Source organism: Dermochelys coriacea, chromosome 9 (assembly GCF_009764565.3).
Source record: "Dermochelys coriacea isolate rDerCor1 chromosome 9, rDerCor1.pri.v4, whole genome shotgun sequence".
Lineage (NCBI taxonomy): Eukaryota > Metazoa > Chordata > Testudines > Dermochelyidae > Dermochelys > Dermochelys coriacea.
This window is the reverse complement of record NC_050076.1, coordinates 58,123,419-58,148,334: the sequence shown is the minus strand read 5'-3', so window position 1 is coordinate 58,148,334 and position 24,916 is coordinate 58,123,419. Positions and strand designations below refer to the sequence as shown.

The window sequence follows — 24,916 nt, the reverse complement described above, 5'->3', positions numbered from 1 at the left end:
GGGGCAATTTTTAAGGCTCTTTTAGAAACAGAGCCCAAGTTAGGGGATACCTAAGTGGATACAAAGTACAAAAAGGACAACAACAAAAGTGTTCTGTCTGTAATCTAGGATCATGTCCTCAAACAGACCACATCCAAGTTATCCAACCCCTTCCAAAAAGGGTGAAAGAATTCCAGAATCTTATCAGGGTTTTGCGTCCTTGAAGTCAGCTCAGGGGCCCCATCTTCATTGACCATTTTATACTGGAGGTGGGGACTGGGTAGGTAAAAACACCCAGACAAGTAAGTGCACATCTGTGATAAAAATTTTGGCATTAATGTTAAGTTTTGGGGATTAGAATTTTTACATGGATATGATAACGCTACTTTTCAATTAATACCTGTAAACATACTTAAAGCTTACCACAGCAGAGAAACCATAACAAACCTGGTTTGCTGGGTGTGGAGGAAACTGAGGCATGCTGCCTCTTGGCCTTAATGGCTAGATGCCAAGAGAACTATAACACAAACTGCCTAGTTTACTGCAAGAGGGTTAATCACTGACTAAGGGAGCAGGTGTGACACTGTATCTCAGGGGAACACCCTGCATCCTATGTTCATCCTTATAATATGATTGTGTGGTATCCAATGCAAAGTTTGTCATGTCGGGTGTCTCCAGAAGGCTCATGATGCACGGAGCATTGTTGTTATAGTAAATGTTATAGGTTGTAATTTCATGTATATACTTATGAGGCTAAAAACATGCCCTCATGGCTTAAAACAAGCCCAGGCAAAACTCTCCAGAAACAGAGGGGCAGTTCACACCTCATCAGGGCATGTATGGGACAAACCCAGCCCAGCCTCACAGGAACAACGGACACCAGCTTAAGCAGCAACAAAGGATCTGTTGGAGTCTCGAGTGAGTCACCCACCTTCCGTTGGTCAGTTGGGGACTACAATGAGGTAACGCTCACCTGACCCTGAAGGGGGAGGAGCAAAGTCAAGAGGGAAGAAAGAACATGATAAAAGGGAAAGATGTTTGCCATGCTCTTCCTCTTTCTTCCACCTCCATCTACAGATATCACCACCAAGCAACTGAACTATAGATCAAAGGGGAGAGCTTGGCTTAAGGACAACTAGCCAGCCTGTGGTGAAAAGCATCCAAGTTTGTAAGGACAATGAAAGTGTCAAGATCGCTTAGAATGCGTTTTGCATTTATTTCATTTGACTTTTTGTGCTTTGACTTATAATCACTTAAAATCTTATCTTTTGTAGTTCATAAATTCGTTTATTCTGAACCAGTGCATTTGGTTTGAAGGGCGTCAGAGAGACTCTCCTTGAAATAACAAGCCTGGTGCATATCAATTTCTTTGTTAAACTGACGACCTCATATAAGCTTACAGCATCTAGCGGGTATAACTGGACACTGCAAGACACAGGTTCCTAGGGTTGTGTCTGGGACAGGAGATATTGGCTAGTGTCATTCGGTTACACAATCCAAGCAGTTTACATGCCAGAAGCTGTGTGTGAACAGCCCAAGAGTGGGGGTTCTCACAGCAGTGCAGGGTAAGGCTGGCTCCCAGAGTGAAGGATTGAAGTGACCTGGCAGATCACCCATCCAGATAACACCAGGGGAACGTCATGGCCTCTCACTGCAGTAACAAGCTACATTGACTTTTTGCATCAATATCTGGCTACAATAAGTTTAAAGTTAACACTCTTGCTCCTAGAAGAGAGAAAAAGCTCCTTCCCTCACTCCAGAGCATCCTGACTGTTTTAGGAGATAAAGGGGAGAATTCTAATACTCCATCACTCCCCTAGCTTCCCAGCTACTGCAGAAGAGCCGAAGTCTTCTCTGTTCTACACCAACATTTTTCTTGGGTCTTCATCCAGTGTTCCAATGTCTGCTTCTGCTTATACCATTCTCAACAAGCAGCAGAATATAACATTAGCAATATTTTGGTCAGTTTCACAGTTTCTTTTCAGAATCCTGTGGGCAGCACTGAAATTTGATTAGCATCTTGTTAACTTTCACCTTGGGATTGCTTGTGAAAATTATGAGATGGGAAGAGACAGGAAACATGTCTGTAGGCTAAGGAAGATAGCACTGCATCAATTCACATGTGGAAGATTATTTAAAAAAAAAATTAAAAAAAATTAAATTCTAAAGAATTAAATTGTGCTTTATACTCACCAATGAAAGTGTCCTACTTGCTACTGGTGAGAGGGGAGTGCAGAATCCATTCTGTTATACTACCAACTATTTCGCTTTTCAAGTACAGGAAGTCAGTGTCTGAGTCTGAACTTGTCATTAAGCAAATAATTGTAAGCTAGCACCATTGCTGGGTTAACAGAATTCATGCTTTTTCTTTTTTTTTTTTAAATACACACGCAATAAGTTAATCGGCTAACAGAATAATAAGAACAAGACTGGAAACAAATACCTCCACCAAACACTACGACATTTACTTTTATATAAAGTGCACTAAGACCCCGTTCCACAAAAGTTTCTTGTTTTATTCACCCTTGAAATTTAAGGTATTTATGTTCACTTCTCAGTCTGCAAGACTGATCACCCTACAGTTCCCCATCTTTTCCAAGTAACAACTCCATTTACAAAGGCTGAGAAAGTAATGTCTCTCACACAGTCATGTTCACGAAGAACTCAAAGTAAAACTTCTAGCACAGCTATTATCTGGCACTGTTTTAAACATACAAAACAACTTGTATTCTCTCTGAGAGAAATGTCTACAGAGGAACTCTGGTCAACCCTGGTTGCATATCAGATTAAACCTGTGTTTGCTATTTTCCTTTTTCTTCTCACTGGGGAAAGGTTCCACACTGCCATCAACACAGTTTCTCAAAATAAACTAAACTAATTACTGCCTATTCAGTTGGACCACCACCTAAACTAAGCCAATCAATTCAACGATAATGCAGTGTAGTTGTAGGCAGCTGTGTTGGCCACAGGATATTAGAAAGACAAGGTGGGTCTTTGTTGGCGAGAGACAAGTGTTTGAGCTCTACCTTTCCCAGACCTGAAGAAGAGCTCCGTGTGGCTAGAGAACTGGTCTCTCTCACCAACAGAAATTGGTCCAATAAAAGATATTATCTCACCTATCTTGTCTCTCCAATCCAGCAATAAGACAAACTAATATGCTAGCCCATCATGAATACCAGAAAACTTATTCTGCCAACCACAATATTTCAGACAAGTAAAAATAAACTAAAAAGTTATTTTAATATAGTTTTTACAATTAAGGCATTCATAGTGATTTAAACAGTTTTGTCAGAACAAAAAGGATTAAATGCTATCACATTACTGATATAACAAGTGTGATGAGTTTACTTTTTTTTTTTTGAAAGAGGCTTGTGTGACAAGTTGATTTTTAAATATATTTTTACAGGATTATTAAGCTTCAGTTTTCCAGTTTTATCCTGACAAATCAAACGGCATTAAAGGATAGCTCAATCAAGCTTTGGAAAATTATACTACAACTATTAAGAGACACTGTAAAGATGCATAAAAGACATAATCAACTTACAAGAAACAGGATATCCTTTGGTTTAACAAGTATCCAAATACAGAGCATTATTAAGCTGCAAACAAAAATTATCTAATCCAAGTTTACATTTCATTGTTACTTAAGAAGACTGGTCCCACTTGAACTAGTTTTGCTATGGAACACAACTTCTGGAACCTTGTACTATTTATGTAAAGATCAAGTTTAATAAAAATTTTCCCCTGTAATTAAATATCAAGTGACAAATTAAAGGGTTTTTTTGGTAATTAAAAGATCCATCATAATTATCTATAATAATTATCCATCCAGCCATATATGGTTAATTTGATGAAAGGAGTGAACTCATTAATATGAGCTGAGTTGCATGGCTGAAACTCTGTGTCTTTAGCTAAAGTATATTTATTTAGTTCCCCCTTTCAGTTTAAACTTAAGTTAGTGTTTCCCATACATAGCATTTTGTAAAATGTGGCTCTGGAAAGAACAGTTTTAATTGTGTACTACAGTGTAAAATGAGATTTTTCTTCCAATATAAAATGCATGCTGTCTTATTTAAAAATTTGTTGGTGGGATTCTTTGTGGTTCAATCCTATGCATTAATAAAGAATATTCAGCTTTTAGTGACAGTATTTTACTTAGCCTTATATTTATGGTAATCCACCAGAAGAGAACAGATGAAATTATACACCAGTGCCTGATTTTTTAAATACTGCATCTAAATTAAGAGCAAAATGGGAATCTAGAAGATATTCAAATGACAAGTTCCCCTAAAATTTGCACTGACAGACTACTCACAATTCTGTATCATCCAAAAAAATTTGATTTAAAGATCACAGATTTTAAAAAAATGCATTACATATTGTTTAAGTGGAACAATTACTTTGCAGAAAGATATAGTAAGATCATTGCCTAACTCTAGGCAAGAAGTATATTTGTACAATGAGGGCTATACATTTTAACACTAAAGTGGGGGTGATTTTCAAATAAAGATTGAAAATTGTTTTGAGAGCTGCAGTATTATACAGAATTTGTCTACAATTTAAACTGCAAACAGCAGCGAACCTGAATTGTCAAGACATACGCTTAGGGCTTGTCTACACTGGCAAGTTTTGTCACCAAAAACCGCCTGTTGGCGACAAAACAGGGATAGCGTACACACTGCAATGGGACTTTTGTTGGAAAAAAAAAAAAACGCTCAGTTTTGATGAAAAAAACTTCCACCCTCCCCTTATTGTCGACAAACAGCCAATGTAGAAACCACACCTTTTTTTTCCCTCTATTTTATTGGCCTTCAGGAAATGTCCCACAATTCCCATGCTGCCGCTCTAGCCAGCGGTTTGAACTCCACTGCCCTGCAGCCAACCCACCCTTCCCCTTTGCAAGCCCCATGAATTTTAAATCTCATTTCCTGTTTGGTGGTTTCCCAGGTTAGCATGGCGGGCTATTGCACCAAAAGGGTTCCGGTTGGACCATCGCCGAGTTGTTGGATCTGATCAGTATATGGGGAGAGGAGTCTGTTCAGTCGCAGCTGCAACTGACCCATAGGAATCAGGACACGTGGGCAAATTTCTTGAGGCTTGTGTGAAAAGGGCTATGATCGGGACACGCAGCAGTGCAGAAAGAAGATAAAGGAGATGAGGCAGGTGTACCATAAGGCGCAGGAGGCAAACCATTGCTCCAGTGGTGCATCTAAGACCTGCCGCTTCTATAAGGAGCTGAATGTTATCCTCGGTGGTGATCCCATCTCCATCACCGATAGCCCCGTGGATACTTCGGAGGCAGCAGAAAGAGGGGGTAACCTGGAGGCTGAAATTCTGGATGAAGAAGTGGAGCTAGAAGAGGACGTGAAGCTCCCAGTGGGGTCACCCAGTGGGGAAGGCAGCCAGGAACTTTTCTCCACTCCAGAAGTGCTCTACAGGGAGCAGGAAGCAGATGAGACATCAGGTAAGTTGCTGTGGCTTGTGTAGGGAATCGAAAAGCGGGAGGCAGGTAGTGTTTTATGTGAGCTGGACATTGGCCTTTGTAGCCAATCTGCATGGCCAAGCAGGGTGTCGATGCACATCGAGACCTACAGGGAATCCTCCAGAGAGAGGCTCTGGAAAGTTTCCAACAGGTACTTGTTAATCCTCTGCCACAGATTCCAAGGGATTGCAACCTTGTTAGTTCCCCCATTCTAGGAAACTGTACCATGCCATTTAGCAATCACTGGAGCTGGGACCAAAGCGGCACATAGCTGAGCCGCATATAGACTAGGGTGAAAGCCACAAGCATGCAGTAGTTGTGCCCTGGTTTCCCTGCTTACCCGCAGCAGTGAGATGTCAGCCAGCAGGTTGGCCGCCTGTGAAAAAGTGTGTGATAATATTAGAATGAGTTCCCTGCTAATCTGCCCTGCAAGCCATGACCATTTTGTCCATACGCACAACCACCTTCTCCCCACTCCCAACACTCACCATGATTGGGGTGTTCGCAGAGCTGCGTGCCTGCCTAGAGTCAGTGATTGCTACTAGTTGCAAAAGGCCCTTGTCACTGAAATGTTTCAATCGTTTGCTGGAATTTAACAATCCCTCTTCTGTGCATTGTCCACAGCAGCCAAGACCTTGAGGAACACGCCACGCAGCCCTGCTGACCAGCTTCAGCAGATAAGGAAGAAGCCGAGACGCAGCAAAGACGACATATATAGAGAGGTGCTGCAGTGCGACGAGAGACAGACCAGGGAATGCAAAGAGTGCTGGGAAGCCAAAAGTCAGGACAGAAAAGAGAATGCAGCATTTGCTAAGCAAGCGACAGAGTGGATGATAGAAGTTATGGGGAATCAGACAGAGATTCTCAAGTCTTTGATACAGCTGCAGACTGAGCATATCTGTGGCTGACCTCCACTGCAGCACCTGCACAATTCTTTGCCAACCCCACGGCTCTCTATGCCCAGACATTCCTTTTCACTTCACAGCACTCCTGAGTTTCTCCATCAGTCCACCCCACTCTCACAGCTTGGACAATGATAGCTGGAGCTACACACAGTTGTGAGGTTTTATCCTTTTTAAGGCTAAGGTATTTAATGGTACAGCATTTTTATTCTGTGTTCTAAAAAAGCGTAGCAATCAATTCACTCTCGGGAACAGGATTCTAAAGCATTTTGTTGCATGGATCTTGGGCCCCAAAGTTGTCCATGGATGCATCAGGGAAGCAACTCCAAAGCAGACATGTGTTAGTGTCCCTCATTGTCAAAGTGGTTCCTTAAAGCCTCTCTGATGTTAATAGCAGCCCTCTCGCCTCCTCTGACATCCCTAGCATCTGGCTGTTCAATCTGTGCAGCCAAGCGCTCTGCCTCAGTGCTCCACACCTGAGCAAACACTTCACCCTTAGATTCACACAGAATATGCAAAGTGCAGCACGCGGCTATGACCACAGGAATATTATCCTCAGTAAGGTCTAGCCTGCCACTGAGACATCTCCAGCGAGCTTTCAAATGACCAAAGGCACATTCGACTACCATAGAATCATAGGATATCAGGGTTGGAAGGGACCTAAGGAGGTCATCTAGTCCAACCCCCTGCTCAAAGCAGGACCAATCCCCAATTTTTGCCCCAGATCCCTAAATGGCCCCCTCAAGGATTGACCTCACAACCCTGGGTTTAGCAGACCAATGCTCAAACCACTGAGCTATCCCTCCCCCCAAAAGAGAGACCTGAGGGGCCACCCCACCTTCACAGCAGGACCAAGTACTGTCCTTTATTTTTGCCCCAGATCCCTAAGTGGCCCTGTTAAGGATTGAACTCCCAACCCTGGGTTTAACAGGCCAATGCTCAAACCACTGAGCTATCCCTCATCCCATGGGGCATCTACTCAGCCTGTTGTTAAAATGCTCCTTGCTGCAGGTCGAGGACCAGCTCAACACATAGCTCCAGGAAGGTTGCTTTATGCATCCTCAAGTTCTGTACCCACTGGTCTTCATCCCACACCTGGATGACAATGCGATCCCACCACTCATTTGTTTCCCTAGCCCAAAAGTGACAGTCTACCGTGTGCAGCTGCTCTGTGAATGCCAAAAGCACTGATAAGTTGCTGCTGTCCATATCACACTTGGGTGCCTACGATTCATGCTCTGTCAGTAACTTTGTGAGTAACTCTGTGGCCATGCACGATGTCCTCACGACAGTTAGCACCGCACTACAAAGACTGACAGTTGGAAAAACAGCGCAAAAGGAAAGCCAGAACGGCGCAAAAGGAAGCCAGAAACCACTGGAGGGCTGGGACATGAAGCAATGCATGACGGGACATTTTGAACATCCTAGGATGCGCCACACTCCGTTTCCGCCTTCCCAGATGGTGACCACAGGCACTGTGGGATACATACAGTGGTGCCCCAAATGTGGACACGATCTGTCGACAGAGGGAGCAAACGTAAACTCACTATGGCAACTTTACTTTTGTCGATTTTTTCATGTCAACATTAGTTTCGACAAAACTTGCCAGTGTAGACAAGGCCTTAGTTTTCTGCATTTCTCCTGCAGCAGCTGATATCAACAGCAGCTAATGCAGTGCATGGGTTACATCCATTATGCTGATTTAGATGTTTTTGAAATATAGACTGATGCAGTGGGAAAGAGACCTCAGTGTTTACAGTGTTAACAGATTTTGATATGTAAAATGTGCCCTTCCAGAGTGTTTATGGGGCACCTATATAGTTCAATGAAGTATGTAAAATTCAGCATGTAGATTCCATGTTTTTCTATTTCCAAAACCAAGTGTCCACCTCTACTTAGCCAAAGGAAAGATTTCAAGTCCTGACTATGGTAACGTTTGCCCCATACTGAATAGTCTTCCAGCTAATCTCTAAGATGACTGTACCACCAAGTATCATGCAATGTAAGATAGTTGTGTTTACTGTTGTACATACATCGAGTGAGATTCTGTGCCATAATTCAGGGTACCACAGAAACTTGTACTGGCTGCAGTGACGGGGCGAAACCCTCCAATTATAAAGTAATTCATTCGGTCTCTCATAACTTTATTTAATTTATTTATTTATTTAAAGCATCTTTCCCCTCCCTGGCTTCACTCCACTTTGTCTTATAACAGACTAAGGTGCAGCTTTTCCCCATGGTGTCTCCAATGTTTTGCTTCCTTCTTTTTTACTACTTCCCATCCACCTTTTTATCTCCCAGTCCACCTCACACCTGTACCCAGCTCTCTCACCAACTCTCACATCCATCCCCTCAGCAGAAGTGAACACAGCAGAAAATCTTCCCCTGGATCTCAAGTTTAGTTTTAAATCAAGTTTTCCTACTTGTTGATTTATAAAATCAGTGATTTAAATCAATCTATTCTTTCTAAAACTCGATATAAAAAAAGCAAGAAATGACCTAAAAAGGGCTGGATAGAGAGGTTTTGGGAAAAGATACAGAAGATGATATATGTTCTACACATTTAGTTAATTCCTTTGTCTGTATATTGCTTTTATAAATAGTAACTACAGAAACTGACATTTTTTGAAGGCAAGGTAAGGGAGCAGTCCAGCAATCCTTCAAAGTAAAAGCCAATGACTGATACTGTCTAAAATTTATTTAGACAGTTACTTGCAATTTTGATAACATGCATGGCAAGAAGCCAGCTTTCTCACAGACTAATTACTTGTGGTGCAAACAGATATACCATACTGAGGAGCTGTTTACAAGAGATAAAGAGACCCAAGAAAATGAAAACAAAAAGTCAAGCTACATACTTCAAAACTATTCAAAGTGAAAGCTGTTACATTTCACATTACTCATCTATGAGCAGGGTATATAAAAGGGGTCTCGATAAATGTGATGTTATTTTTGACAATGTAACTGGTTTAGAAGATGGAAGGGACAGCTACCTTAGGACTTCAATGGGATACTACATGGACACATTTGTAAGATTGGACCTTTATTAAATTAAGAGAAAAAATATCTTCAGAACGGAACTGAAGTCGAGAATGTAACTTTAATATTCCATTTCTGATATTTTCATTTAAGAAAAAAACTACAAACGTCATGACCTTTTAGCATTTAAGATTCCAAAAAAAAATTTTTAACTCTGTCCCCTTGTTTCAATCAATGCTCATATTTGCCCTGAGATTGCAAATATTTACACATGTGCTTAAGCACCTCACATCCTAGGCCTTAGAGGTTGTTAAAAAAATATTTAAAGTCTACTGAACAGGTCGTATGTCTAATAATTCAAAAATATCTGACAAAATAAGTTTTCTAAAGACAAAACTCCTCTGGTTCAAGAGGTTTTAAGTAAGGTAAGTCCAAAGCAGAAGGTACTTACCAAAATCTGATCTCTGAACTCCCACTAATCACTAAACATGCAAAAGACCAAACTAAAGAATATCTATTTCTGTACATATAATAACATACAAACTTAAATAAGGGAACTTTTACTTTATAATTTGGCCTGTTTTTGTTATTTATTATACGCAAGGCTGGTAGCACTGCCTGTTAAGGCTGCTCCACACTTCCCATTATAAAACCCTATTTTTACTTGCTTATAACTTTGCCCAACTTCAGCCTTTGAGTTGAAATTTTCCATCTGGATGTCAGTCTCAAGCTGAATTTTTCTGAAAAATGTCAGCCAAAATGGTTCAGCCATTTCCAAGAACAGGACTAGTGAAAAATTTATTCCCCCCCCCCCACGTTAACAATTTGAGAGCTGTTCTTTGAAATGCCCTATTGCCTCTCTGCTTTGGAAAAGGGACTTGAAATATGGCAGCTGTTAGCCAAAGATACATCTTTAACACAAAGGCTACCCTCATGAAAAGCCATGCACATTATAAGCCTTTTTTGGAAGGGGGTGGTGAGGGAGGAAACTGCAATTTACATATACTCAGTAGAGACTGATTTTTAGCAGCTAATATTTCCAAAGATTCCATCTTCACTGCATGCTCCATCCCCTCACGCTCCCACATGTGACTGCACTGCATACAGACCATCCCCAGAGAGTGACTGAGTATGCACTAGCCCTGGGCTACAGGGGCTCAGGACTTTCCCTGTAATAGCTACTCTAGACCAGGACCAGGAACTTGAACTGAGTTCAGGAACCCAGTATCTTCTATCCTCTCAATAACCTCCCTGCTGGCATCCAGGCAGCATGGAGAAAGATGAAATCCAATTCAAACGCATAAATGAAAAGCCAGTACGAAGAGAAAGGAAAAGACTGGGACAAATCATCTGATGAGATTTGGAATTGGGGACGAGGGTGGGTGAGAGGGAAACTGATACTGGGAGCTGAACAAGGCAGGCTACCACTGTTTGGGTAAGGCTCGGGGAAGAGAAGGAGACTAAAACTAGGGCCCTGGTGGGGGGGGGAGGGGAAATGGAGGAAGAATGAGATAAGGAGGGTGTGACGCTCTGTACCTTGGGGGAACACCCCCATGTTCATCCTTGTAAAATGACTGTGTGGTATCCAAAGCAAAGTTTGTCATGTCGGGTGTCTTCAGAAGGCTCATGATGCACTGAGCATTTTTGTTATAGTGATGTTATAGTAATTGTTCTTACAGTAATGTTATAGGTTATAATGTCATGTATATAGTTATGAGGCTGAAAATGTGTTTTCATGGCTTAAAATAATCCCAGGCAAAAACTCTTTGCTCTTAAAGAGGCAGTTCACACCTCATCAGGATATGTATGGGACAAACCCAGCCCAGCCTCACAGGAACAAAGGACGCTAGCCTAGGCAGCAACAAAAGGAGCAGTTGGACTCTCGAGTGAGTCACCCTGCTTCCGTTGCTCAGTCAGGGACTACGATGAGGTAACGCTCACCTGACTTTGGTGGGGGGCAAAGCCAAGTGGGAAGAAAGAACATGATAAAAGGCAAAGACATTTGCCATGTTCTTCCTCGCTCTTCCACCTACATCTACAGATACAACACCAAGCAACTGAACCATTGATCAAAGAGAAGAGACTGGCTGAGGGACAACCAGCTACCCTGTGGTGAGAAGCATCTAGGTTTGTAAGGGCACTGAAAGTGTTAAGATCAGCTTAGAAATATGTTTTGCTTTTACTTCATTTGACCAAATCTGATTTGTTATTCTCTGACTTATAATCACTTAAAATTTATCTCTGTGGTTAATACATCTGTTTATTCATTCTACCTGCATTTGGTTTGAAGCGTGTCAGGGACTCCCCTTGGGATAACAAGCCTGGTACATATGAATTTCTTTGTTAAATTGACAAACTCATAAGTTTGCAGTGACCATAAGGCATAACTGGACACTGCAAGACACAGGTTCCTAGAGTTGTGTCTGGGACCAGAGATATTGGCTAGTTTCATTAAGTTGTACAATCCAAGCAGCTTACATGCCAGAGGCTGTACATGAACAGCCCAGGAATGAGGGTTCTCACAGCAGTGCAGGGTAAGGCTGGCTCCCAGAGTCAAGGATTGGAGTGATCTAGCAGATCACCGGTCCAGATAACACCAGAGGGGAAGAAATGACAAGGATCAGGGATATGGAGGGCAAAATGAGGCTGGTTCAATAAAGAGACTGGACAAGGAGTGGATTTCCCTCTCCTCTAACCCAAGATTGGATGAGAAGCCTGGGCAAGGAGACTGGGAGTCCGTGGGTTGGAGGAGAAGGCAGACTGAATGAGGAGCCATGAGGGAAGTGGAACTGGATGGGCAAGAATAGGCAGACTAGGATTAGAAACCTCAAGGTTAGAGGTTAGGATGGCAAGAAGAATGACACAGGGACAAGGAGCCAGGGATGGGGGAAGAGACAGTATTAGGATAAGGAAAGTTTGGAGAGGACAGGGCAGATCTGTCCCCCACTAGAAGCACAATCTCTTCTGGAGCTTGAGTACCACCACTCCTCTACTGTCAACAACTATCTGGGAAACCCACTAGCAAAATATGCCTCCTCTCCTTCTAGTGCTGGTCTCCAGAGAGGATGATCACCTACTATTGCTATCAATTACTCCATTAGCTCAAAGACCAGAGATCGTGTAGAAGATCTAAAGGTTCCAACCCTACTGATGAACCATGCAGATGTCAATGTAATGCTAAAAGAACATTGAGGTTGCAGAGTCAAACACTCAAAAGTTAAGAATGTCAGATTAAAGTGGCCCATGCAACCTTGATTTGCCCCCCTTGTGCACATACATTAGGATTCATCTTGAATTACATGATCATGCATTATTTTTTCCACAAGAGCCCTGCCTCATTCAGTGGACAGGATGGACAGTGTTCACTTAATAAGCACCTAATCAATTTTTTTTTAATCCTCATTGTTCAGGTCTTAATTACTGTACACTGTTCAAACCCTGCCCTGCTGTGAAGGTAGAATTATTAATTTCCCCATGGACATTTCTATGGTGCTATGTATTTGAGTACTTCTCAAACATTAATTTATCTTCACAAAAACCCTGTGAGATGAGGGGATATTAGCCTCATTTTATAGATTAGGACCAGAGGCACAGATATCTATTAATTCTGGGTTCCCAATTTGAGATAGGACATGATTTTTCAGAGTACTTAGCATTATATTGCACTTTATATATTCACAGACAGTTCCCACTGACATCAGCTACAGCTGAGTGCTCAGTACTGATTAGTCAAATCAGATCCCAGGGTCTCAAGATGGGCACTCAGAAAATGAGAGCCACATAATTAGAGACCATATCTGACAAGTTTGGTTTCAGTGACTAGCTGAGTAACAGAGGCAGGGATAGAATCCTATTCTCCAGGGCAGAAGTTAACCAAAGATGAGACCATCTTTTCACTTCCAGCAATCCCCTGCCTTACTCACTAGACACCGTCCAATTTCTGCAAGAAATGAGACAGGAGTCCTACTGACAACATCTTTCTTTTCTACACAACCCTGATTCATTCCCAGAACAGGTCCATCCTGTGCACTGAATGAGGCAGGAATCCTGTGGGGAAAAAAATAGTATTTGATCATGTAATTAAGGACTGTATCATAATGCATATACACTAGAAGTCCAAATTAATGATTGCACAAGCAACTTTAATGCAGGCATTTCCCAACTTGTGGGTGCTTGTCCTGCAACCCTAATGTTTTTAATGCAGTTTTGTGTATGTTCTATAAAATCTATTTTAGAATTCTCTATTGTTAAAGTGTGACTCACCTCAGCATTAGACAAACTTGAGAACATATCAAAAGGATTGTGCTAATCAGTATTCCTAAAATTATAAAAACCCAAGAGTTTTTATACTCATGAGACTCACCACCAATGCTACTGCATAACAAGATTTTAACTTGTATATTTTTAAACACAAAACAGGAAAAGAAAAGCCTATAGCTAATATAAAACAATAGTTGAAGTAGATAAAAATCGTAGATTTCTAGGTCAGTGTAATTAAATGTACTGCTTGAGACATAGTGATACCTACTTAAATCCAGGTTTCAGAGTAGCAGCCGTGTTAGTCTGTATTCGCAAAAAGAAAAAGAAAAGGAGTACTTGTGGCACCTTAGAGACTAACAAATTTATTAGAGCATAAGCTTTCGTGAGCTACAGCTCACTTCATCGGATGCATTTGGTGGAAAGCTTATGCTCTAATAAATTTGTTAGTCTCTAAGGTGCCACAAGTACTCCTTTTCTTTTTAAGGAAATTCATGTACACACACTTCTTCGGGGGAGAGAAAACCACAAGATATCCAACCTCCTGTGCCTCAGATCTACTAGCCAACAGCAAACGAAGGGCCTAATTCATTATTTTCCTGCACCTTGCAACCATTATGCTGTGTGGATGAAAAATGCTAGCAGTTTGATGAAAAATGCTAGCATTCTAACTGCTAGCATTTTATACTTACTTTGCACCATTCTAAGTGATTAAACAAGGAACCTATTCTGATCTGTTTATTTGAATAAACTATAAAACAAAAATAGTGTAAATTTGGAATAATGCCACAAAAATCAATGGAGTTACACTGGCATAAGTAGCAAGGAAGAGTTCAAAATCAGACCCAAAACACAGGGCAAAAATTAACTGGGCTATAATCATTAGCCTGTATAGGAAATGCTTAAATTTAATCTGTTAAAGTCAGTAATGTAGAGATTAAGGTCCAGATTTACAAAGGAATTTAGGGGCCTAAAGATTCAGGCACCTAGCAGAATTTTCAAAACCACATAAATAGGTTTAAAAAAGTCCAAACAGAACCACGGCACTAGTACAATGCTGCAACACTTGCATCCCAAAACAATTGTAGGGAAACATTTAAATTTCAAACAAAGAATTCACTGGCATTGTAAGAAGTTGCATAGAAATATCAGTCTTAGATTTCTTTATACAGAAGCAGCCTTTAATTCATAGTTTCTGATAGAGGCTCATGGTTTCAGCATGTTTGTTTGTTTTTAAAGAGATATTATAAGTAGTTTAGGCCTTGACATGCTTTGTGTTAAATTCAGATTTCATTTTAAACAGGTTCATGTGTAAAAACACAAAAAAAAACCAAAACCCCACCACCATATAGTTCAAAGAACAAAAAGTAAAAATACTCTTTTTTTTTAAATCCACCCTGTTTTACAAGCAAAGTCAGATCTGTTAAGGGGTTTTAGAAGCAGTATTTTTAGTGGCACTTCTTCCTCTATTCTACTTGAAAGAAGCACACTTAATATGCTTTTAAAGACACCATGTCACTGTTTACAGGAACAAAAAGTTAGACCTGCCTGTTGTTTAGGTCTATAAACACACATTCAGATGAACCAGGTAGTCTTGTGCTGAAAATGCTGGACTAGGATTCTGGAAACTTGAGTTCAGAGTCCCAGTTTTATTTCAAATATGCAACCTTGGAAAAAAAGTCACTTAATTCTCTGTCTCAGTTCACCTACATGTAATAATACTTCTCTACCTCACAGGAGCATGGGAGGAAAACAATCATTAACGTTTGTGAGGTAGGTTCTAGAGTGATGAGGGCCAAGCATGTACTAAATAAAACATGGTCATCTACATACCCATTGCACTTCCCCCACGTTGGCAGCATTTTTACAGGTGAGTAAACCCCTTTGTTTTCAGTTTAAACTACGCTGTCAAACAATTAAAAAAATTAATCGTGATTAATCGCACTGTTAAACAATAATAGAATACCATTTATTTAAATATTTTTGGACGTTTTCTACATTTTCAAATATATTGATTTCAATTACAACACGGAATACAACGTGTACCGTGCTCACTTTATATTTATTTTTGAATAGAAGCACTGTAGAAAAAGAAATACTATTTTTCATTTCACCCAATATAAGTACGGTAGTGCAATCTCTTTATCATGAAAGTTGAACTTACAAGTGTAGAATTATGTACAAAAAAAATGTTAAACTTTAGAGCCTACAAGTCCATTCAGTCCTACTTCTTATTCAGCCAATTGCCAAGATGAACAAGTTTGTTTACATTTGCAGGAGAAAATGCTGCCCGCTTCTTATTTATGTCACCTTAAAGCAAGAACAAACATTCGCATGGCACTGTTCTAGCCGGTGTTGCAAGATATTTATGTGCCAGATGCACTAAAGATTCATATGTCCTTTCATGCTTCAACCACCATTCTAGAAGATATGCGTCCATACTGATGGCAGATTCTGCTTGATAACGATCCAAAGCAGTGCAGACTGACGCATGTTCACTTTCATTATCCGAGTCAAATGCCAATAGCAGAAGGTTGATTTTCTTTTTTGGTGGTTCGGGTTTGATAGTTTCCATATCATAGTTTTGCTCTTTTAAGACTTCTGAAAGCCTGCTCCACACTTCGTCCCTCTCAGATTTTGGAAGGCACTTCAGATTCTTAAACCTTGGGTTGAGTGCTGTAGCTATCTTTAGAAATCTCATATTGGTACCTTCTTTGCATTCTGTCAAATCTGCAGTGAAAGTGTTCTTAAAACGAACAAGATGTGCTGGGTCATCATCTGAGACTGCTATAACATGAAATATATGGCAGAAAATGGATTAAACAGAGCAGGGGACATACAATTCTCTCCCAAGGAGTTCAGTCACAAATTTAATTAACACATTTTTTTTAAATGAGCGTCATCAGCATGGAAGCATGTCCTCTGGAATGATAGCCGAAGCATAAAGGGGCATACGAATGTTTAGCATATCTGGCACGTAAATATTTTGCAATGCCGGCTACAAAAGTGCCATGCAAATGCCTGTTCTCACTTTCTGGTGACACTAAATAAGAAGAGGGCAGCATTATATCCTGTAAATGTAAACAAACTTGTTTGTTTTAGCAATTGGCTGAACAAGAAGTAGGACTGAGCGGACTTGTAGGCTCTGAAGTTCACATTGTTGTTACGTAACTGCACTCAAAACCAAAACAAAAATCTACATTTGTGTATTGCACTTTCACGACAAAGAAATTGCACTACAGTACTTGTATGAGGTGAATTGAAAAATACTTTATCATTTTTACAGTGTAAATATTTGTAATATAAAATATACACAATACAATATACAAGAAAATGTTAAAAAAGGCCAAAATTTTTTAATAAATTTAAATCGGTATTCTATTGTTTAAACAATGTGATTAAAACTGCGATTAATCACGATAATTTTTTTTGAGTTAATCAAGTGAGTTAACTGCGATTAATCAACAGCCTAGTTTAAACTGATTTTTACTGAAAAAATACTGGGTTTTACAAAAAGTATTATTCTTTTTCCCCCCCCAATTTTCACCCTACTTTTGTATCATTCAAATATATATAAACAAATAACTTGTTTTATTAGGAAAATACAATATATTGCATGAGATATGTTTTAGGATAATACATTAGCCTGTCTGTATATGTAAAGCTGCCTGTTGAAGTAAGGCTGTGTGTTAGTCTAGAAGATGCACACAGTAAACAAACAAGCATGCAAGCAAGCTCTAAAGAATGTGCGCATCTGAACATACTAATGAAATTCACACCCATTTTAAGCTGTTAGATAATGGTTTAAAGATCTGACACACTAAAATGGGAAGAAAATGAAAACCTTTATCAGAATATGTTTCAGAACAAAAGGAAGTATTGGAAAGTTTTAAAAAAACAAAAGCAGGAAAAAAGGGTGAAATTGAGCTGCAAATGGTGTGGCCCAATTATTAAATGTAAATATTTATAGGCTAATAGTTCTAAATCTAAACAGTAAACTGTTTATTCAAATGAAAAAAGTTTTATGTGAGCATTAGAGATGTATTGTTTTCTTAAACTCAAAGGTGGCATTGTGTTTGAGTTATGTTTTAGTTCTGCAGCAAACCACACTGAATTCCATTCACCAAAGTTTTAATCTACTGAATCCATTTTTTCCTGTCCTTCCGTCCACCAAAATAAACCCTGATATTAACCCAGAAAAAATAATAGTTTTTTTGCACCTATTTTACCTGTTTTTGTTCTTGTAGTAATAAGCACCGATAAATTCCTGGGGAAAATTAAATAAAATAAAAACCAAATATGTAACTCGCTACAAGGGAGACATTCAGTACACAAGAATCCTTTGAAAGCCCACAAAAGTGTCAGAGATGTGTTTTTTGTTTGTTTTTTAAAAAAGGTTCAACAGGATATTTAGAGGTTTTGGTGAGGGTAGATTTAGGGTAGAAAATTAGATTAGGTAGAAAATTTTCATATGGAATTGTTAACATTACTCTTACATTTGTCTTTTTTAACTGTTCCTTGTTTGTGTAGATTAGATTTTGATCGTACACTGGTATCTGACTGAAAGTTATAAATTCCTTCATTACAACTAACAACATAGCTGGACTTCACAAGGCTCATTTATAAACATTAATATTGGAGTGTACGTACACAATTCTCTGTAGCACCTTTTCATTTTTGTTATATATATTTGCACGTGAAGCCTGATCCATATTGTCCTGGTGAAGAAGTCAACTAAAGTTAATGTTTCTTGCATTGATTTGTCTTGCCTGCCAAGTGCCATTTGCTAAACATGTACTTACTCAGCACTTGCCACAAGTGCCACAAAAAAAACACCTTTAATAGTTTCACATTCCAATAAATGTTTCTCATTTTTAAGAAATCCAATCACACATTTTTAGGCATTCTGAAGGTGTGAACAGTTGGATTTTAAAGTGACAATCAAATCTGACCAAATGTTAAGGCTTCATAAAATAAAAGTTTCACAGAAGCTAAGAATACCAACAACATTTTTAGCAGGGAGATAACCAATGGAAAGGTTTTTAAAAAAATAAACAGACATTCTGCTGCAAAGTTTGCAACCAAGACATTGCAGCATTGCACTAGCACACAAGAACCTGAGAAATGCAAGAAGAAATTAGATTAGAAGTATTTTTAACTAGATGGAGTCTTTTCCGCTCCTCAAACTAGCAAGAAGAGAGGGTCATGCCATGTCATTTGAAAGATTGTTTCCCCTGTATATTTATAATCAAATCTCAGATTCAAATTGTAACTGATGTCACTAAGGTATTCATTTCCATACTAGTGATATGCAAACAAAAATGTTTATATATTTCTTAAATTATCTTTACAAGTATAAACTCAGTTTAGAACTCATTAATTTCTAAGGTTTGTTTTGCCCTGAGCACATATTCTGGAATAGGTATCTTCACTACAGTGTTGATGTCTGGTCTATTTGCAGATACGTAACCTTAAGAAAGCCACATTAAGCATATCTAACATTCTGTGAAAGCAATGAATGAAGTCTTACGATACTCACAACGTGCCTTACTTCTAAGTCAAGGCTACTATTGATGAGTTGGAATTAGTTCTGAACGTTATCTTGTTTAGCAAGCAAAAGTGAAATTGCAAGCATACACAAAAAAACAAAAAGTAGAACGGGACAATTACCTCCCATCTTACAAATAACACTCCTGTTAGTACACTCCATGTGATATTAGCTTTTTTTTTTTTTTTTTTTTTTTTTTTTTTGCAACTACGTCATGTGTTGACTCGTATTTAATTTGTGATCCATTATAACCCCCAGATCCTTGTCAGAATTATTAGTGCCTAGCCAGTTATTCCCCATTTTGTAGTTGTGCTTTGATTATTTCCTTCCTAAATGAAGTACTTTACACTTGTCTTTACTTTTTACTTTACACTTGTCTTTACTGAATTTCATCTTGTTGATTTCAGACCAATTCTCCAATTATAGTTAGTTATAGTTATAGTTATAAATGGTCAAGGATAGAAATAGTCTGTTTATGCTCATTTCATTCTGGCAAAGGACTCTTGTAAACAAATAGCTAACAACTTGATACCTGCTCCAGAAATGAAAATAGTGTACACTGTTCCATGTTAAAAGGGAATCAGATGGATAATGTTTAGCATGGGAATTCCAACTATAGTCTACATTACAGAACCTTTGTAATACTCAGAGCTTTGACATACATACCAGCTGTCCTCTTCATCACTGCAGTTCCCAAGTTCTAGCACTTCCACTTCATCCAAAGCAGTGTCATTCAAGAAGCTTCCTAAATCTCCACTCTCTTCATTTGGATTCTGTTCACTCATTTTTACAGATGGATGAATACCTATGGTGATCAAGTCTTCCACAAGTTCTATGCTGCTATTCCTATCCAGACTTGAACAGCTGACATTAACATCGTTCTGCATTTCTGCATCATTCATATATTTTGAGTTGGGAGACTCTCTCTCAGTAATACTAGGGCAGCTATAATGCATTTGTGTATCCACATCTTTCTCTAAGCAGTCACACTCTTTCACCTCTGTTCTTATTTTAGTTGGTCTGTCATGTACATCTGCCATTATCTGTAATTCTTGCTTCTCTGTTATAATGTTGATGCTATTGTTAATTTCCATTCCATTGAGCCCCGAGTTATGATTATTCACACCCATGTTTGTTTGTGTATTTGTCCCTACCACATTTCTGTGGCTCCTAGTTCTCAGCTGCTGATTCTGGATCTCGAGTCTTCTCACTAGTTCCTGCAGCTTTCGCACCTCCTCCAACTCTGGGTGCACCCGATCAGTACCTGGTTCTATCTCAGGTCCCATTGCAGAATTCTCTGTTGAGCCCCGCTCCAAATCAGGTTCAAGGGCATGGTCCTGCTGTATGACAGGAACACTCCCAGGAACTACCATTTTCGAGACACACAAAGCCTCACTGTAAGACATCAAAATATAGACGTTTAAGTGCATAAAGATGTACAATATCATTTTAAAATAAGAAAAGGAGTACTTGTGGCACCTTAGAGACTAACAAATTTATTTGAGCATAAGCTGTAGCTCACAAAAGCTTATGCTCAAATACATTTGTTAGTCTCTAAGGTGCCACAAGTACTCCTTTTCTTTTTTGTGAATACAGACTAACACAGCTGCTATTCTGAAACATTTTAAAATAAAGTATGGTTTTAAACAAAAATCCTGACATTTTATAACCTCAGACTAATGACCTTGAGATAGGATAATGTTTACATTTGAAGGCTATATGTTATAGACTAGATCCACCAAAATCAGTTTAAGTACATTAATCCAACATTGGCTTCAAACATTTTCCAACCACAACATAAGCTTATAAATTCACTGAAATAACTGGATATCATTACAAGATTCAGAAGCAACATATGCCTCTTTGTTAGATAAATTAAGGTGAACTTGTGGTTGCAAACAGTTTGGCCCCAGACATATTACAGAATATATATTAAATGTATCCTTTCAAAGTACTTAGTTTGTGCAATTATTGTTAGAAATTATATTAAACCAATTTCCTTGCATGCAGTCATTTACAATAGTTTAGTTTCCATTTGTTTACTTACAAATACATTGAAAAAAACAGTGACTGAATGAAGTCAGGAAGTAGAGCGAGTTACTGATTTCAGACAATGGAAAACATTAAGAAAATGGTAAAAATTTGTGCAAGAGTTAACACTAGAAAAACTCTTCAGAAAATATTTCTATTGACTCTGGTAAAAGGTGATGCACTAACTATATTAAATCAGTAATAACAGCACCACAGTTACTGTGGAACACAGGAAAGTAATCATAAGCAATGTTTTTACTAGCATGCTTTTCTTGTTGCAATGGAAAAATTTTAGAGGCAAGCTCTCTGATCAAGGAATAAAATATCAGACCTCATATTACAGACTCCAATATGTTTTGGAAAGATAAATATATGTGCTGTTCTTGAGTTAAGTGCTATTGTTTGTCTTCAAGCAATTATGGTGGTTGTGTTGACTAAGAAAAGGGTGTGTATGGAACTATCAGTCAGCTCTAAATTGCACACATATGCAGACTTGAAAAAGTGAACATGCATCCTGCACTTTCATTGCCACCATTTTATAGTTCTTAACCAGTCATCATAATTATAACTATACAAAGAAAATTATACAAAAAGATATTTGAACTGCATATTTACTTACTGAGGTCATCCAGAAAATCTTCTGATTTTTCCCTGCGTAAACTTTGAAACATAAAAAGAACAGCCGAATTAGTTCCAAAACCTACCCTTCATTTAAAAGCCTCCCTTGTAATTTCAAGTTAGTGTCCCATGATACAGCAAACACACACACACACACACACACACGACAATTCTGGCCACATTCATTTTATTGTGGAAAAAATGGAACAAAAGAAGTTACAAGGACACAGCCAACTTGAATTCTAGTCAACTAAAATACACACTGACACCGTTTCAGATGCTACATCTGTACTGAGAATCCATGCCAGTTTGTGTAGTTTTACAGTCAAGTTCTCTCTCTTTTCCTCTCTCACCACTCCTCTGGAGCTCTGTGAAAGACCCACAAAAAACAAGGGAAACAGTGAAAGACTACACAAAGTGCAGTCAAATGCCTAAAGTAAACAAAACTGGAAAAAAACAGAAAATTGTTTTCCTTCTAATGTCTCGGATACTTTATGTTATGCGTAACAACAGTACTTAATTTCTACAGGAAAAAGAGTGTGGGGGAGGGTGTTGCTTGTTTTTAAGTTGATGTTGCCTTTCTCCCCTTGATTATCTGTACACAAGATGAACATTTAAAGTTTAGACTGAAGTATTGTTTCTAAAGGTTTTGAACATAAAAATGCTACAAGTGAAATTAATTCACTTTAAATATTACTACTTAAAAGTTATTCATGATGAAAAATGGTACTGAGGTTGTTTTGGCTAGGGGAACTCAAACTTGTTTGAGTTACAAAGCAATCCAATACCTAGCGACAAGCTTAAATCAAAAGTTTCTTTACATAAACATTCACCTCTTCTGTCAATCCATTTGATCACTGAGTAAAAAACAATTTATTTAAGAAGCACCTAACAGGGATCCTTCCACAAGGCACTGAAGGAATTAGTATCAGAAGGGAATTTAAAGCTTCCACTCTCACAGCAAGAAGAAAAGGAGTACTTGTGGCACCTTAGAGACTAACAAATTTATTTGAGCATAAGCTTTCGTGAGCTACAGCTCACTTCATCGGATGCATTTCCAATGATGTGAGCTGTAGCTCATGAAAGCTTATGCGCAAATAAATTTGTTAGTCTCTAAGGTGCCACAAGTACTCTTTTTATTTTTGTGAATACAGACTAACACGGCTGCTACTCTGAAAACTCTCACAGCAGAGCACAATGAACCAAAGGGGAAAAATAAAGAGCTTTGTCATCTGCATAATCAACTCCATCAAAGACTAAAGGAAATAAAGCTAGATTTTGTTTCATTGGAAAAAGAGGAAAACAGTTTAAACAAACATTTGCCCTTCCACAAACCATCCAAATCTAGAGATTACAGGCAACTACCAAATAAGCTGTAGTAGTGATAAAAACACGGTTTTTAAAACCCTAAAGTTCATTACTAAAAATCATTAGCCATAAAATAATTATTTAGATATTCTGAAAAACAACATATGGATTTTAACAGCAACAGCAGGGAGATGGACCTCCCCCTGTGATAAGTAACAAGGGATACAGCAGAAATGAAAAAAGAAAAGGAGTACTTGTGGCACCTTAGAGACTAACAAATTTATTAGAGCATAAGCTTTCGTGAGCTACAGCTCACTTCATCGGGTCCACCAAATGCATCCGATGAAGTGAGCTGTAGCTCACGAAAGCTTATGCTCTAATAAATTTGTTAGTCTCTAAGGTGCCACAAGTACTCCTTTTCTTTTTGTGAATACAGACTAACACGGCTGCTACTCTGAAACCTAGCAGAAATGAACTGCCTAAGTTTCCCCACCCCCAGCATCAACAAGGTCATTTCATAAAGAGCCCTTCCTTTTGCAGACAAACGCAAAACCCTTCTTTTGGGCAAAGGTTTAACCTAAAAAAGCAGCCCGGTGTGCTTGCATTTTTCAGCCCAGTGCATTGCCTTTCCTGCAAACCTGCCCCCAACCTATCAAGTGGGTTGATGGCAATATAAAACCAAAGGCAAGAAACGAAACCACCACTCACAGCATGCCATGCAGGCTGTTCTGTGAGGATCCGGATTCACCCCCTCTCTAGGGACACACACAGCGACCACCACGCCCGATTGCGCGCGCGCACACACCCCCTGACGGGCAGGGAGGGACGGACAGCCCCGCGAAGGAGCCTTGGCTCGCTCCGAGGGCCACACAATGACACCAGCCCGTGTCCAAGGGAAGAAATAGGTCGGGGAGACCTAAAGCGGGGCGGAGGGGGGAGGAGAAGAAGCTCCAAGAAGGAACAGCGTGAAAAGCACAGACCCCTTGAACAGGGCAGGGAAACCCCAAGGGCCCAGCAAGGGGCGGAATGGAGCCTAGGAAGTGGGGAGCTCTGTGGGGGGCCGCTGGAGCCCGCGAAAACTGGGGGCCCACAGAGGGCGCGGGAAGGGGGGGCAGAGCCCGTGGGGATGGTAGTTGCTGAAGCGGAGGCCGGAGCCCCTGGAGGGCGGGGGCCGGCGCGCTGCCTGTGTGAGGGGACGGGGGAGAGCGGCCTGCCCACACAGCGTACCTGCTGCGCTGCCGGGTCCGAGACTCCCAGGCTCGCACCGCTGCCGCCTTTCCCGGCTACGGTTGGAACCTCTAGCTCCCGGAGGGGGTAGACTGCGGCGCGCGCATTCGAACCCCGCCCCACCCCCTCCTTGTCGTGCGCCCGCCCACAGCCGCTAACCAAGTTGGCGCAGCGGTAGTAGAGCGGAGTGCGCTCAGGCTGCTGCGACAGGGGCGGGCTCTGCACTGAGTTCCCCCTGTGCATCAAGGGCTGCATGAAAGTGAAATGGTTGCTTGATGCTACGGTACAAGGATGGCGTCCCGGGCAAGCCGGCGCCCTGCGAAGCTGTATGCAAATTATGGACATCGGTATTCAGCTATTATGCAAATTGCTGCGTAAACTGTGCTCGTTTTTACACCTGCTCTTGTGCAATATGCATGCATGTTCCTATGTGTATGTGCGCTGGTGTTACCAACTTTCTGATGACTGCAGAAATCCAAACACCATTGCTCCGCCCCCTGCCCCACTACTACCCCGGCCCTTCTCTAAAGCCCTTCCCCTGCTCACTCCATCTCCCCTCCCTCGTTCGCTCTCCCCCACGCTCGC

At 40.0% G+C, this 24,916-nt stretch overlaps 1 protein-coding gene across 6 annotated transcripts in view; it reads right to left on the bottom strand.

The window, feature by feature from the left end:
- LOC119861405 (SLAIN motif-containing protein-like) overlaps positions 1 to 24,636 on the bottom strand; it is a 66,685-nt gene extending 42,049 nt beyond the window's left edge. For 4 of the 6 annotated variants that reach the window (XM_038416505.2, XM_038416506.2, XM_038416507.2 and 1 more), the window contains exons 1-3: positions 24,332 to 24,586; positions 21,798 to 21,838; positions 19,814 to 20,542 (exon numbers count right to left, since the gene is read on the bottom strand). In XM_038416505.2, coding sequence (XP_038272433.1) covers positions 19,814 to 20,520 — 707 coding nt within the window. In that variant the 5' untranslated portion in view covers positions 20,521 to 20,542; positions 21,798 to 21,838; positions 24,332 to 24,586. Of the gene's footprint in view, positions 1 to 19,813; positions 20,543 to 21,797; positions 21,839 to 23,812; positions 23,897 to 24,331 lie in introns of those variants that run through there. The other 2 variants (XM_038416501.2, XM_038416502.2) reach the window with 2 other exon arrangements.
- Between the last annotated feature and the right edge of the window lie 280 nt (positions 24,637 to 24,916).